At 30.3% G+C, this 17,578-nt stretch overlaps 1 protein-coding gene across 1 annotated transcript in view; it reads right to left on the bottom strand.

Annotated features, from left to right (window-relative positions):
• LOC113519898 (hypoxia-inducible factor 1-alpha-like) overlaps nucleotides 1-15,665 on the bottom strand; it is a 134,681-nt gene extending 119,016 nt beyond the window's left edge. Inside the window, exon 1 of the mRNA XM_026905118.3 lies at nucleotides 15,343-15,665. Within this exon, the coding sequence (XP_026760919.2) occupies nucleotides 15,343-15,374 (32 nt within the window). The 5' untranslated portion in view covers nucleotides 15,375-15,665. The remainder of the gene's footprint in view (nucleotides 1-15,342) is intronic.
• Nucleotides 15,666-17,578: the final 1,913 nt, after the last annotated feature.

Raw genomic sequence — 17,578 nt, 5'->3', positions numbered from 1 at the left:
AATAATTACTAGTACCGCATTCGAGTATTCTGACACTTCCCTATGCTTGACTGGGAGAGAATGCTTCTAAAAGCATTCTCTCCCAGTCAAGCATTAAAATCGCCATGTACACATATTTGTACTAATGAAGAAATATTTTTTTTTATAATATTAAGTGACTACAGCATGGAGTTCTTCAAAAGGGTAAAGAGGTTTCTTCAGGGTTGGCAACGCGCGTGTAATACCCCTTGTTTGCCACCTATGGTATAAAAAAAATAAGGATAAGGATTAATAAGGGTGGTGATAAAATGTAATAAACATTAAATTTGAATTATAAATATTATTATTATATGATAAATATATATATTTGCATAAAAACACCAATGATAACAATTTGTAATTATTGATTTATATAAAGGTAACAAACAAATAAAGAAATCACTATTACATTTATAAAATTGTAAAGTATCGATAAGGATTAGTAAGGATAGAAAAGACAATGACAATATCGTTAATAATGCGGACTACCAGTCTCATTACTAGCAATATATCCTGCCTGATCGACCTCCATGTGGTCCCCCTGGAAACCATCGTGTTGAAATCCAGGTGTATTCATTACGGTGGGTTAACTGACCTGCCTTTTCATTCTCACCTATCATCCCTCACTGGTGGCGGAGGGAAAGGGATTGTTAGTAATGGGGTCTAATTTCCTCATAACTAGTAATACCATACTATCAAGTCGACCTCCACGCGGTTCCCCCTAGAAATTATCGTAATTGATTCTAGTGGAATAAATCACGATTGGCTAACGAACCTGCTTTCATCGCCACCTATTACTCCTTACTGGTGTCCCGCCAGCGTATACCGTTAGCGCAGGTGGGGTTTCATATCATCACCATTCTATTATCATCCATAAAAAAAATATGACGAGGATTGGCTTTGGCAATGGTAATAATTTGCATAAACTAATACTAATATGAATGAACAGTGACGCCACCGATATCAATTTTCAACTGTTTTATTTTCGATTATTTATATTCGAGTTGATAGATATCTTTCCTAGCTGTTGATAACAAATCGGCCATTAGCGCACCGCGCGCACATTATTAGGTTCAGTAGCAATATTTGGTTTTTTAAATTAGATGTGATGAAATGGAGATGCCCATTAATTATTATATTAGAATACATTAATTATTATATTAGAATACATTAATTATTATATTAGAATACATTAATTATTATATTAGAATACATTAATTATTATATTAGAATACATTAATTATTTATTAAAATCAGACATAATTTTGAATTAGGCAACAAAAATCTCAAGATGAAATTAAAATAAAAGAAATAATGAAAGAAACCATACCCACCGCTTATAAAAAAAATCATATTTAATGCGACAGTGTCACCAAAAAATAAAATTTAAAGTTAACATAAAAAAAATAATTCAAAACATTTTCCTAGACTCATTACTTAATCATCAAAGTTAATAATTATATTGACATAATTAAATATCCGGAGACAAACTTATGACCGTTTATTGACCCCTCTTATTAATAAAAAATGGAGTATAAAATGGCAACACTTCTTCATTCGCACTCAAAACATTCTTCAATTTCGCTTTGTTATTCTGTGTTGTTACGTCTATTGTTATTATTTGTCTATTGGTTTAGTTTGAAATGTAATCGAGCTACAATAACATGCTCTTAGCTATTAAAAAAATCCCATAAGATTTAATTTAGAATTTGATTTACAGAAAAAAAAAAAACATTATAGGCATATAAATAGTAATATAGTTATAACACAGGTAATCAAATCAAAGAGCAAATAAAAATGAATCGAGAATCTTGTATTTTTTGAAGTTGCTTAAAACAGTGAGGAATAGAGAACGAATGAAGATTCTTTCGCTTGTTATACCTTTAGTTAGATCTGAGCTTTACAAACACGATGGATCCTGCATATAAAACAGCAGTTCATCCAATAAACCTTATTAGGTTCGAACAAACAACAGACAAAAATCAAAGAGGGTTTTCCAATGACGCATTTTATTTCGGGATTGAGCAATGGACGTCATTAATTTATTGTCGGTTCTAAAACAAAATATACTATGACACACCTAAGATAAATGACTATAATCGCTCAAGATGGTGCGGTCACATGTCGTGCTATAATAAAAAAAATCTCTTTTAGCCAACATTTTAGTAAAACAGTCATATAAACACAAAAGGAGCTCTAAACGCCACATTATTGGACATGGGTTCTCCCCAAGGTGGATATTAGCCTACTATTAGGACAATGATAGCTGCTTGATCTATTTAATGGATGATAATGTAATGATAACCCGGAGTGCAATATTAGTAATCGCTGACAAGACACAACTGAGTGGCGATAAAATCAGGTCAATTAGCCCATCGTGGTGAATTTATTAGGGATTTACCACGGTGGCTTCCAGGGGCAATTGCGTAAATGTCGGTCTGTCAGGGTGCATTGCTAGCAATAGAACTGTCAAATTTAATTACTAACAATCTCTTCGAAATTCAGTTTTTATTTTTATTCAATTCTATTCACAAAACTAAAATTACTAACAACATTGGCATTCGTTTATAAATCATTCTGCTGCACGTGGTGTGATACCGTGGAATACGTAGATATTCGTAAATATAATAAAATTATGCACAAAGAATAAAAGACAAATATAATGTTAGGCCTTAGATGATGTAATATTTTATAGTATGTATTAACAACTTGATTCTTTTGTTTGACCTTACTCATGACTTCCTACTAACAGTTATGTGTAGTAGTTTTAATAGAGGATTATAAATTAGAGTAGTAGGCGCCATTTGTAAAATTAGTTAAAAACAAAAAACATATTTTGTCAGTTCTGGGAGAGGGGGGAATATTAATCAACATGTTTTTCCGTTCTCGTAAACGATAAACAAGTTGACAGACGATTTAATAGCGGTAACCGTTGCATATAAAATAATACAATGAGCAACGCCATACACTACGCAGAATACCTTTAATTATAGATTGCTAAATAACTTTATAATTTTTATACCAAGCACTGTGGAGTAATAGTCTACTATTAGTTAGTAGTAGCAGTACTACTACTAGTTAATTAGTAGTATAGAGTATACTCGTACAAAAGGTTTACTGCGAAAGGTTCATTGTCTATTGTTCTCTTCAAGTTATTTTCTGCTGAAACTGTTATTGCTATTCTATAAAGTCAAACTCGAATTTCACTAGCGGATCCGTGAGTGATTTACATTTGATATTTTGTAAACAAGTAAGATCGATGACAGCGCCATTTTGATAAGACAGCAGCGCAATGTAAATACTATTGATAGAAACTCATTTCTTTTGTTATACTAAAAATTATACTAAAAATTAGGTAAAAATTTAAGTGAAATGAAAGTAAAAATACAGTAAGCTGTGAATTTAAATGAATAATTATATATAACAACATTTTATATGCGTTAAATGACTATTGAGTATAAATTAAGCGTACTCTCCGTTCCATTTTACACCTCGTGTAATAGGCTGAAAGATTGGCATTACAAAAGGACCTCACCAATAAGAGTATTTGATCGCATATAAATAAATATGAAATACCAGATATCTTTATTTTGGTTTTAATGTGATAAATGTGAAAGTGAGTTTATTTCATGTCTTTTGGCACCTAAGGTTAAACAGTTAAGATGTCAGTCGTCATGGACGAAGAAGGTCATTATAGTTTAAAAAAAATCAGTCAATCATACAATGTCCGGTCACGCGGAGGAAGTCACAGCTTATAGTGGACAAAAATAAAACAAATTGTTCGTTGCAAATTGTCGATAAATACATTTTTATATAAAACATATTCTTCATACACAACACTTTGAATAAAATTACTCCAGACAGGCGGAAAACTGCGGCTCAATTATTTCACTACGGAATCCTACTTATGACGGATGTATGATATTACTGTATTTTCAAGAGCAACCATTATGATGTATTTCCTTTCTGCTATAAATGTAGAACCTTACAGAGCCATCTATAGGAATGAAATCATATTTTTTAAGAGTATTTTATACAAAGGGTCCTTATCAGATAAATCCGATACAAAATTATAATATGTCAACCAATCACTGATAAATGTGATAAGTAATGATGAAAACATATTTTCGTAAGTGACAAAGTACCTATATGAAATTACCCGCACGGCATCCTAGAACGAAGTACACAATTTTTTATTCTTGATTGCTACATTAAAAAAAGTTTCACGATATGATTATATTATTTTTAACCGACTTAAACAGAGTTTTCAATTCGGTTATATTGTATGTTTGCTACCTCTTAACTCGGCCTCTTAAATGGATATGATTTTTTTTTGTTAGAAATAATACACTTTTAGACTGGTCCCATACAATTTTTTAAAATCTGTTCAATATTAACTAAAATATTATTTTATATATTAAAATATTAAAAACTATTTAAAACAAAATAACTGGTCACAATTGAAGCCGATGTCTCTATTGTAGAACAGTCTTAAAATATGTGTAAGTATATCGTATGACATTTTCGTCAAATCTGAATCAATCTTTAAATCATGGACTTTAATTTAGCATAATTTTCTTGTAAATATTATTATAAACTTTCGATGTCATTAAAATATTATAATTCTAAATTTATTTAATTATTTTTAATCTTTATAATATTTCATTATTAATTCACTCTCACATCACCTACCAACTTCTATCTGTTCTCCATTAACCAAATGTTGTTTGTAAGAGATTTCCCTAGCGATAAGGTCGCCTTTTGTACCCTTTACGTCTATATAATTTAATGTATGCTTTATCCTGATGTATTTTAATTAGTCGTTAATTTTATATTGTATATTGTTTTATGTATTAAGTGCAATAAATAGTTAAATAAATAAATAATAATAAGTGGGAGGTCCTATAGTAGTAACATAACTGAAGATGTCCAAACCATTTCCTTATTTTTTTGTAAATTTGGTCATATTGTACGTAATAACCCTGCTACAGTTTCGTTTACTCTCAGCTTTAAGTGTGAACCTAGATAGTGTAGTCTGCAAAATTTTTATTAGCTCACATAGTGGGATGTATTCTAAATTAAATAAGCTAAGTGAGCTTTTTATTTATTTATACTTTATGGTACACACTATAGACATATACTGAAATATGACAGTGGAAAGCAAATGTACAAAAGCGAGGTTAACTCTACAATAGTTCTTCTTTATGATACTAAGAATGACAAATGAATTACACCTGATTGAAAATAACCGTCGCCAACAGACATAAACAGCCTCATAGACATTACATAATGTACTGTAACGCCCGTGGTATATTGTGAGCCAAGTTAATGAAAGATAGGATCGCTTATCTCTTAATGTGAACTGTGCTTTACTTTTCGATATGAAATAACACCAACTGCTACTATACGTCAATAACCAGTATCAAAGTGGTCAATTACAATACAGGTTTCTTGATAAGCATAATTAAAGTAATAGTATAAGAAATTAAATTATGACAACATAATAATGGACAACCAATAGTGTTATTTATGTCCATAGTTATAAAACAATAAACAAATGCTAAGTTGTAAGCGTTTCTAATGGCCATATTATCATGTGGTCTCCAAATATATCAATTACTTACATATTATTATATCAACATACTTAGAAATTGTCATTTATATGATACTAATGATCAAGCTCGGTTTGGCAGAGTTAGGTAGAATTTTCGAAGATAATATATAGCCTAAATCACTCGTTGATAATGTAGTTTCCTATAGGTTAATTTTTTTTTTAAATCGACTGAGTAGTGTTTAAATTTATCTATTACAAACAAACATAAATCAATCAAATCTTTCCTCTATATAATATTAGTATAGATATGTTTCTTTGAATTATATATTTACTATTTATTATGGATACAATTATACTGCCAAAGATATTAGAAGCGACTCAGAAATATCTAGAGTCGGGTTAAATACATTTATTATAACTTTGTATGTTAGCACACTAGATTTATAACATTGATTTGGCTTTTGCTGTTATAATGTCATAATTATTTTTAATGAATAAATAAATAAATAATTTTATCCATTCTCTATCATTTCTCTATCTATATACAATAAGAGAATATGAATTAAATAAATAAATACATTTATTTAAGCTTTAATACACATAGTGAATACAGTACATTATGTGGAATATACTCTGAATATTCTCTACTAGTCAACTATTGAACAAATAGAAAAATTAAGGAAATATATACAAAGAAACAGTATACTCTGTTATGTCCATGGTACTGCTCATGTCTATAGGCGATGGTTACCACTTTCCATCAGGTGGGCCGTCAGATTGTTTGCCATTCTAAGTTGTATAAAAACAAATACTTATATGTAATTTGCTTTTCTATACATAGCCCAATTAGTACTAAAATAATTTTTATATAACTTTTTATCAAATTGATCCATTTAAAAAGTAATAATACGAGTATATTTATGTTTATTTTTTGCATTGCTATTTTGATATAAAGCTAATTATGCCACAATTACAAAAAAAACAGACAATAAAAAATAGTAGGTGCAGAATTGCAAACCTCCTTATACAGACTAGGTGTTGCCCGCGGCTTTGTCCGCTTGAGTCAGTATATAAAGTAAGTATTAAGTTAGGATATAAACTACCAATATAGACACCAAATTTCATTCAAATCTGTTCAACTCTTCAAGCACGACTGAGCAAACCTACCTAGATCTTTACAAACAATAACATTTATAATTAAAGATTGTATTCCACAAAAAACTTACTTCAATTATGGCAAAATCAGTTATTTTGATATCAAGGTGAATAAAAAAGTTATCTATCCATCTAAAACTAAACTACTTAACCATACGGCCCACCTGATGGAAAGTGGTGACCATTGCCTATAGACATGAGCAGTAGCATGGACATAACAGAGTATACTGTTTCGCCCATAATACCCTCCGGGCGTTGCCATTCCTGAGGACTCAGGTGTTATTCCTCTGTACCCAGTAAATTCACGCCATTTCCCACCCTTCAAAACGAAACACAGCCATGCAAACACAACTGCTTCACGGTAGAAATACGAATGGGACAGAGGTACCCAAGCAATCGACTTTTGTACAGTCTCCCTCTGGTAAACGCTACGCTATCTGTATACACTGGCGGGGCACCAGTGAGGGATGATAGGTGAGGATGGAAGTAGGTCAGTTAGCCCATCGTGACGAATTCAACGATAAATTATTCACGGTGGTATTCAGGAGGAACCGCGTGGTCTTGATAGGGTATATTGACAGCAATGGGGACTAATATCTCCATTACTAATAATCCCCCCCCCCCCCCCTATGAAGGTTACTAAGAATTTGTGTAGACAAGTTGTTATTAAAAAATAATAAATATATTATATATACATATTACAAAAGTAGAAAACAGTACTGTCATTATTGTGGCTTATCTAATAACCTTTATCAATTCGTACGTCAAATACATTATTGACGAATCGAGCACGCTTGGTGGTAGCTTGTATGACTACGCAATAAAATTATATGTAATAAGTGCTAATAAATGAGAATAATACTTTGCAGCAAACTCAATTGTATTTTTAGCAATAGTTTCAATATTGATAACAGGTATGACAAAAGAAAACTTATAGAACAAAACATAGTGAATAAAAATTTGACGAACAATAAATTATGCAAGCGTGTAAGCCGTTTGGACATTGAACTATTGTACATAGCTATCTATATACGAAACAAACGCATTTTGTTAAGTGATAAATTAATGCTTAAACAGAATATTATGTAGAATATACCGATAGTGGGTAAATAATAGATCTGTGTTAATAGAATAATTTAAGATCATGTTGCATAAAAAAACCAACTAACCGACTTTGATTGTAGCAAAACCGGTTATTTTCCAATCGGTGCATAACTGACAGTTTTGAGATAACAAAAATTAAAAAAGAATACAAACGTATTGAGAACCTCCTTCTTTTGGAAATTGGAAAGTAACCAAGTTTTATTTATTTATTACATCTACTGGATGAGCTTTTCAGTCTTCCAATACGCTCACCCAGGAAATCATCAGTACAATAACATATATAAAAAATAAATAATACACATAAATAAATTTAATTTCTAACTTTCTGCACACAACCACCTGGTGGTCATTCGATGAAACTCCAGCAAGTTGTAGGCAAATACATCCAATTGCGGATATTGGTTCAAAATATAATAAAATAGTTTCAATGCAAGCTTGCTTAGCCAACTCTGTTTTTCTTATTGGAACCCTGGAAATGGACTGTCATATCCCAACCTTCAAGCCGAAACAGCTATGCAACACATTGAACACAACTGCTTCACGGTTGAAGCACAAGCCTTTCAATAAAATTAGTAACAAATCGAAAAATGAATCAAATAATCGATTTTTAATTTATACTACTACAATATATAGGACAACAGCACAGTGTTATGGTCGCGTTAAATATTGATAGATTTACTTGTACATTAAAAACTGTTGAAACAGACCGCAGATTTTAGATCCTAAATCTGCTAGAACTCTGACAGAGCACTTTTTAAATAATCTATTAGAAAAAAAAATTCTAATTATTGCCACATTTCGGTTAAAGTTTGAACTTTATTATTATAAATGTCTAAGTTCATAAGTCGATATAAATTATGATATTATATATTTTAACAATACTACTTGTCACTAGAGCTGTATATCATTAATTAGTCTTGCATATAGTAAATTACAATTTGAAATTATGACCTTGGCCATTTTAATAGAAATACCTAAGACATTGTAGTCGTAATAGATATAGACAATCACGATTTGCCTTAACCTTGTTCTGAATAGAAAAAAAAATGAGTGCTTGTAAGTAATTTAGTACGTATATTATAGTTATATAGGTGGTAGTACACTGATAAAAAATATTTTAATGTTTATTTTCCGGGAATTCATTTACGGATGAACTGTTGTTCTGTTCTTGAAATTAAGTTGTTTATGACTAAATCGTTAAGGAAAAATGTTATTATAATTGGTAATATCTGATATCTTGAACTAAAATAATTTAATGTTTTTAGAGACATAGTTTGTTTTATATCTTGTCCTCGTTTCCGTATGAGCTGTTCTGTAAAACAAGATAATGTATTGTAAAAAATAATTTTTCATCTTATCTATTAGTAATGGGAAGTAGTGACCCCATAACTAGCTATATGCACTGGTGTTTTTTTTTTTTCAGAAGATGATAATGAAATGGTAACCTATTGCGCTAACGGTATACGCTGGCAGGGCACTAGTGAAAGATGATAGGTGAGAATGAAAAAGCAGGTTAGGGCTGACTAACCTGCTTTTTCGTGATGAATATATTTGGAATTCAGGACAATGGTTTCCAGGACCATGTGGAGGTCGATTCGACAGGGTATATTGCTGGCAATAGGGCTGGTAATTCGCATTACTAACAATCCCTTTTCCCCCATATACAGATTTTTTTAATGGATGAAAATGGAATGGTAACCACGCCTGTGCTATCGGTATATGCTGGCGGGGCACAAGTGATAGTTAAAAGGTGAGGATGAAAGCAGATTAGTCGGCCCATCGTGAAGAATTTGGCAAGAATTAACCACGATGGTTTCCAGGAGGAACCGCATGGAGGTCGACCTGATACGGTATATTGCTAGCAATAGGGCTGATTATTCGCATTACTAACAATCCCTTCCTCCCATATATACCGGTCGACCTTCAGGATTATTTCTACATTAGTTTGTGGTTAATGAATTTTGTTTATTTCTAGATTAAACTCTATTTATGTAAATAAGTATATATATTGTGCAATGGTAAATAATAAATAAAAACCATCTTATTACATATTATTAATTTAAGCGATAAGTGTCTTATCCAATTAATATCAAACCTGAAAAACAATTTTTTAACGTCGTACAAATTAAAAAAAAAAAATCCTAATTTAATCGAACCAACATTAATTGGATGACAAACAAACAGCGAGCCATGACAATTTTACATAAAAGGAACGAACTTTTAAGAATCGATAGATAAAATTACAAAACAACATAACCTATATCTAAACACGTGGCAGCGTGTTCAGCCAAATTTAAAGAAAAAGGTCAAGTATATTTTTCCCGACTCTTATAATCCATTGTCTTTCAAGGCAAGAATGAATATACATTATTTAAGTCTGTGTGTTCCATCTCAGATACGTAATCACTTTACATCAGCGAGACTGGTTAAACACATTAAAATTTTACAATAAAAAAAAATCCAACCAAGTGAGTCGGACTCGCGTACGTTACCGAGGGTTTCGTATTAACTAGAATAGAATAAAAAAGTGCAAAAAAAGTATTGAAGAAACTACAAATTTTTGGTTTTCGAATTTTTCCCTTCACCTGTGCTGTGCTGTACAGTTAGCCAAATTTCATGATTCTAGGTTAACAGGAAGTAACTTATAGGTTTTGATTCCCTTGCAAATATTTAAATATACGCTAAATGGCTGTATCTTTTGTGTTGATTTAGAAGTTTGATTACTTCACTTCAAGAGATTGCACTTTTTTGACTTGAGTATTTGATATTAATTTCAGCTTGACACATCCACATGTTAAAGAAAAAAAAGGCTTTTGAGACGAATAGACAGAAAGACGAACAACAGTTCTCCTATATATCCTATAAGGATTCTGTGTTTTATTTCAAGATACAGACCCCTAAAAGAAGCTGTGTATGTGTGTACGTATTGTCATGGAATTGGTGGCTGGCGTGCCACCACAACAGCCGATCCTGAAAGGATATCCAATACTCGTATTTTTTAAATAAAGGTGCTTGGCGCCATTTTAAAATTTCTTAGATTAGATTAGGAGCTTGACATGCACTGTATCGAATTACTCATCACACAACTTAAAAGTAACCCACGTGGCTATATTTGTAATTTAGTAATATACACCAAGGATCTTTTTTAAACATCTCGAATCTTCTATTAATACCCTAATCTGGACTTCCTTAAAATCAGAAATGAAAAAATAATTATTAAAATATTATTCTAAAGTTATTTAAATAACATGTCTTACAGATAAGACCGCCTTTTATATTTAAAATCATTTTGAATTTTCCATGTATATAATAAAGCATTCTAAATTAATCTAATAGATTACCAGGGATGTATTTCTATTAACCTATTTTAACTATCGCGTTGGCGAGAAACAACACTATTACGTAATGGGAAGGGGTCATTAAATCGTTGTTTACAATCTTTAACCTACATATCTAGTAGACGACTTGGGTATCCCAATAAGAAAATATCAGATCAAATTATTATACTCTTTTTACACGCTACTTCGTATACGTAGATTTTAGGAGGGAGCCTCCTAAAATCTACTTTAATTATAGATGGTATATCAAGATAAAACATATACCACATTTCAAGTTAGACCTTTAGGAACACAGTAAAACTGCATCCAATTTGGCGCAGTAACTTTAGTAGTTTTTGCGTGATGCCGGATCAGAGATACAGACAGAATTTCCAAAAAATATTGTTATAGCTTCAATTGCTCTTATTAAGGCCCTTCATATAAATTTTTCTTAAATATCTGCCATGTTCTTATGTACATAATATATGATTATATACATAAATATATAATAAAATTGTAAGTAGACACCGCCTAGTTACAATGTTATCATAATATTAGTAGATATACAATAACAATATACACCTATAATGTTTGTGCCTGTAAGTAAATAAATTACGAAATTATTGTGATTATTATCGTACATGTACTGTTAAATATTCCGTGGTTTCGTCATTTTGTATACATTATGGTTATAAATATCTAATGCGAAAATTTAAAATTTACTTTATTTGAATTATTACACATATAAATTTGGCAAAACCCTCCTTATGAAAGAGGCTATATTCAACAATGGACAGTTAACGGCTGATACAATAACTATAATATACATAAACTATAATTAAAAAAAAAGCAAAAAAAGAAATCCAATGATCCAGTCCCGCTTCACACGGCTAGTTAGAATTTTCGAAAATAATATAGCCTATGTTATTTTCTGATAATGTAGCTTTTTATAGGTAAAAGAATTTTTTAAATCGACTGAGTAGTTTTTGAGTTTACTATTACAAACAAACAATCAAATCTTTCCTCTTATAATATTAGTATAGGCAAAAAGAAGAAAATAAATATTTGGCTATTATTTTTTTTTCTTACGTAAATGCCGATTGGCATAGACCGCATATTAATTCTAATGTCTATACGTGCAGGTGAAATTATGATGCACTTTACTGAGAAATGCGTTCATTGAACCATCTCGGCTGAGGGGCAGCCCCCACAACAATTATACACAAATTTATAATGAAAACGAAAAGGAAAAATATTTTGTTGACATACGGAAACTATTATATTGAGTTACCGTACTTATTTATTTTAGTGTAAATACCAAAAATATCGATAGAAACTTAAATAAAAGTAATTAGTTTTTATAACTGAAAATTAAAATATAATAATTTCAAGATCATCATCATCGTCGTCATTATCCGTCAATTGCTGAACATATGCCATAGATTGCCATAAAGAACGATCTTGAGCCACCTTCATCCACTGACTCCCTGCAATACATTTGAGGCTGTCACTCCATCTAGTGGTGGATTGTCTTACACTGTGTTCCAGGCATTATAATTTCAAGATAAAAAACCTCAATACAATTAATAATACCATATTATTATTCATATTGTGATACAGTATGTTCAATAGAGTTTATCTCAGAGACACTCTAAATGAAATTAAAACATTCAATCTATTAATTGATTTTAAATTTCTACTAATTATAGAGATCAGTGGACTGTGTTATGATCATTCCTTTGTTTAAATTTTTATTAAATTATATCATTAGGGCTATACATAGAATAAAATTATAAGTTTTACATACTCTTTACATAAATGCAAGAAAAATAAATAGTATTTTATTAAACATGATTCATTTCCTTCAGTTTTGCTGTTTGACATTACTTTGCAGAATTTTATTTTTGGAAATGACCTCGACTGAAATTCTGTGTACAAAATATTTATTAAAGTGACACTTTGAGTTGGTTTAATAAATACATAGTGTTCTTATTTTTAAAATAAAATATTATTAAGCAAGCAGGTAAATTATAGATATTTTTTATTACTATTATTATATGTAAGTATATTATTATTTATACTGCATTTAAATTTATCTTACGCCTCCTCTTCTCCTTTACTCTTATTATTTTTTTATTGTTATGCATTGACCAGACTCAATTTTAATTAATCCTCTCCATCCCAAGGTTGCTTGAAGACTCCACTATTTAGTAATGGCTCTATCAAGGTAAAGTGGCCCCTTGTTGTCTCTTTATCTTGCTTCTTGTTTTTTTTTTTCGTACATATTTTTAACTCATGTAATCTGTATCATTCTTTGAAGAAAACAATAAAAAGATTTTTATATATTCATTCATTTATTATAAAATTAAATTAATTTAATGAGAATGTTCATCCCTATATTCCATATCTAAAGGATATCAATACAGGCCTAAAGTAAGTTTTTTTAGATTTGAATATGTGTGTATATGAATATAGGATACATTTCATATAACTGAAATAATTTAATACACATGCTAGAATTATGCAATATTTTAAAATTTGTTTTGTTTGTACTAATTTTTCAAAATGAAGCTTTATGATTTTTTTAATAGGTAAAACTATAACGGTAGCCACACCTGGGCTATTGATATATACTGGTGAGGCACCGATGAGACGATAGATGAGGATGAAAGCAGGTCAGTTGGTCCATTGTGACAAATTCAACAAAAATTAACCATAATGGTTTCCAGGGAGAACCGCATGAAGATCAACCTAGTAGGTCGCATTACTTGCAACTTGAGTTTTAGATCCCATTACTGACTATCCTTTTTCTTCCTCCAGAAACCTGGTAGTTGAAAATAAAAAAAATATATCAGGTAAAGATCAACAGAGAAGTTGTCATCTTATCTAAGGTACAGTACCTGCAGAGAGATAAGGGATTGCTAGTAAAGAGGACTGACAACCCCTTTTCTAACAATATGCCAATATAGTTTATTTATTTAGGATCACCAACATAAGATTTAGATACATTACACTAGTGGATTATGGCTAACTGTTCTTACATTTAAATTAAAATTAAAAAAATATTAAAATAGAATTAAATTATTAAACAATTAAATGGCATCAAATTAATAAAAACAATAATTTACATTCACCCGATGACAACCAACAATTCAAATTATTCAAATTAAATTAAAAATAAAGATAAAACTTAATGGTGAGGATACATCAACTTTTTAATTAAGACATGAACACAGACTGGCTGTCAAAATGAATATCAAGTTCAGGCTTGGTTTTGACAATATCATTATATAGGAGCGTTATACGGATAATAGGTGATTCGCAACCCAAAATTGTTCTGCAAGCTGCATTTTTTAATAGATTGCAAAGATGCCACAATTATGTCAGCAACCATACTGTCCTTTCCAGAAGACATTGTACTTAATTCCTGGTGACTTCTTTGTATTGAACCAATTGACCCACTTTGTTACTAATACCCCTTTAAAGTAAAACAGTATGTTCAAGGTAAACCATGTGAAGTTTTTCTATATTTTCATAATAAAAAAAAGTACAACTATAAGTTTGTTATGATATTCTACTTATAAACACAATGACCCAAATGTAGAAAATGGACTTTATGGATAATCTGTACCTAAACAGTAGACATTTTACTTATTAATTATGTATCAATGTCATTGAATTTCCAGATGCAAGAATAAATATGTCATGAATATATTAGGTGCAACATAAAATATTTATATTCGATAGACCCATACTCTTGAATACGAAACCTGTTTTGTTTTGAATAATGTTAACATTGCATAAGCTAATAATTTTCATTGCGTTAAAACGGTGTTTCATTCAGTTTTTCTACTAAAATTTCAATATAATTATCTTGATAATCAAGACCTTCGTTTTAATTTACCAGTCGTGGACAAAATTGTTTACAGAATTTGTTGGTCCACATTAGAAATTTACCACAACTTTAGTAAAAGAAACGAAACGTAGGGGTAAATTAATAACTTATATTTTTTTAGACCCATGTATGACAAGACAAAACGTTTAATATATTAACGATTAAAGAGAAAGCTACAGGACAGTGCGTATTGTGGTGACAGTAGCGACGGAAAATATTTCTCAATAAAGTTTAACATGCTGACCAATAGTATTATCATGTCCGTTTGGAATATATTCGCATTATATACTATCACTTACCTTCGTTTCTGACTAATCGGTTTTGAAGCCATCTCAATTATTTTATCAGTAAGTGTTATGAAATTTAACGATATGACCACAATCTTAGAACACTGCTAAGCAGAGTATCATATCGTTATACACAATTTCCTATTTGGATTTGATTCTATATTCACTAGAAAAATCTCACAATTCACAATTTAGGTCATTTTACAATGCACAACACAAAAAATACACAAATTATCCGTGAAGTTGAACAGTACACACGAGATTGTAATAGTTTAATAAAAATCAACTTTACTCTGTACGAATGAACATAACCAAATTTTGTTCTCATTGATGTCAATCGTCGATTTTATTTTTTTTAAAAGCTTACTTTGTTTCGCTTATAACCTAATCTTGTTCAAATTCTTTTCTCATTGGTTAAAACTAGAATATGCGTAAAACAACCAATCACTTCTCAAGAATTTGACATTTTATTTCATCGAACATTTTTAACATCACTAATAGATGTCACTTTCGACATTAAATTGGAGATTACCAAATTAAAATGATGAAGAAACAAACGAATAAATGATAAATAAGCGACATCTTTATGAAACTTCTATTATTATAGAAGTTTGATAGATGGCGTTAATTGAAATAAAATTTGGAAAATAGTTTCACTTATGTAACGTAATTAATAATTATTAAAATGCGTTAAATTGTAAAAAAAATAATACCTTATCTTGTATCTTTTGTCTTAGATACATAAATAGAAATAGATCAAATGTTTTTTCTATGAATTATTAATAACATTTTATTAATAATTAAAGATAAAATTTATTCAAAATTGTTTATTAGGTTATTTTAAACTACTTTGAAATTATGACATCTATTAACAAAAGCATATTTAGACTGCTATAGCTGTCATTTTTATACTATTTAAAATATAATATTATCAACAGATGGCGTAAATAGTGTAAAGAATTACTTTTTATGTTTTGAACATTTTGCATTGCAGTGCTTTTAATTAATTAGGTATTTATTTTATTTACCAAAAAACTTTTTTATACAAATCTTTTATGATGAAGCTTTTTTTTAGCGCCCCGTCTAATTGATAATGTGGTAACCGTAGCGTTTAGTGGTGTCATTAATTCCTAACGAATTCGCCACGATGGAACAACTGACTTGGCTTTCATCCTCATCCGTCATCACTCACTCGTACTTTTACTTAAACATTTAATTGAAAGTGGTTTTCATGATATGACGTTCACAATGTTGTTTGTTCTCACATCATTAATGTTACAGAATATACGGTTACAACGACTCCTGAGAACTGATTGCAAAACAAACATGATCAGAACAAACGTATCTACTTTTAAAACCGAGTAAAAATTTTGTATAGATTTTGTATAAAATATTCGTCTGTTAATTTTATTAAATTGGTGTTTTTATTATTTTATGCATTATAATTTCAATTAAAAGACACCAAAATAGATTCAAGAGAGGTACTAAACATTATAATTTAGGTATTTATTCTTTTGAACTTTTGTTAAATAGACTACGTACTTAGTTTCATTTAAAATACCCAATTATCACTAAATGGACAGGCACTATATATACTCATGTATTCTTAAATTAAGAAGTTTAATCTAGGTATGTAGGGGCACGAGGATTTTAATAGGTTGAACGGGAAATTAAAATTTAAGTGAGTATATATAGGTAATTACGCCTTTTAACTTAATCTAGGTATATATATATATACCTAGATTATTTACCTCAATAAGTACATATTAAAATAACTCAGTATTGGTAATCGTTCTTTCGATAATAACTTAAAAACACGTAGATAACGATTTAATGGGAATAGTTGAACTAAATTGGTGTACCAAAATGTTATAAATGTTGATATGTCTTCGTCGCTTAATGATGGTAAATAATATATACACAAACATTCATTGATGAAGGTGAAGAGTGATAGATGAGAATGAAAACAGGCCAGTTAGCCTATCAAGATGAATTCATCAGGAATTAACCATGATAGTTTCCAGGTAGAACCGCGAGGAGGTCGACCTGGTTGGATATATTGCTAGCAATAGCACTCTCAGTCTCCATTACTAACAATCCCTTTCCCCCCAAAACAGCCCAGTTAGCCTATCATGATGAATTCATCATGAAGAATTAATCATGATAGTTTCCAGGGGGAACCGCGTGGAGGTCGACCTAGTTAGGTATATTGCTAGCAATAGGATTTTGAGTCTCCATTACTAACAAT

This window comes from Galleria mellonella, unplaced genomic scaffold (genome assembly GCF_026898425.1).
Source record: "Galleria mellonella isolate WM207_F2 unplaced genomic scaffold, CSIRO_AGI_GalMel_v1 utg65, whole genome shotgun sequence".
Taxonomy (NCBI): Eukaryota; Metazoa; Arthropoda; class Insecta; order Lepidoptera; family Pyralidae; genus Galleria; species Galleria mellonella.
Note: the sequence above shows the minus strand (reverse complement) of the source record. Positions and strands in the feature narration are given on the sequence as shown.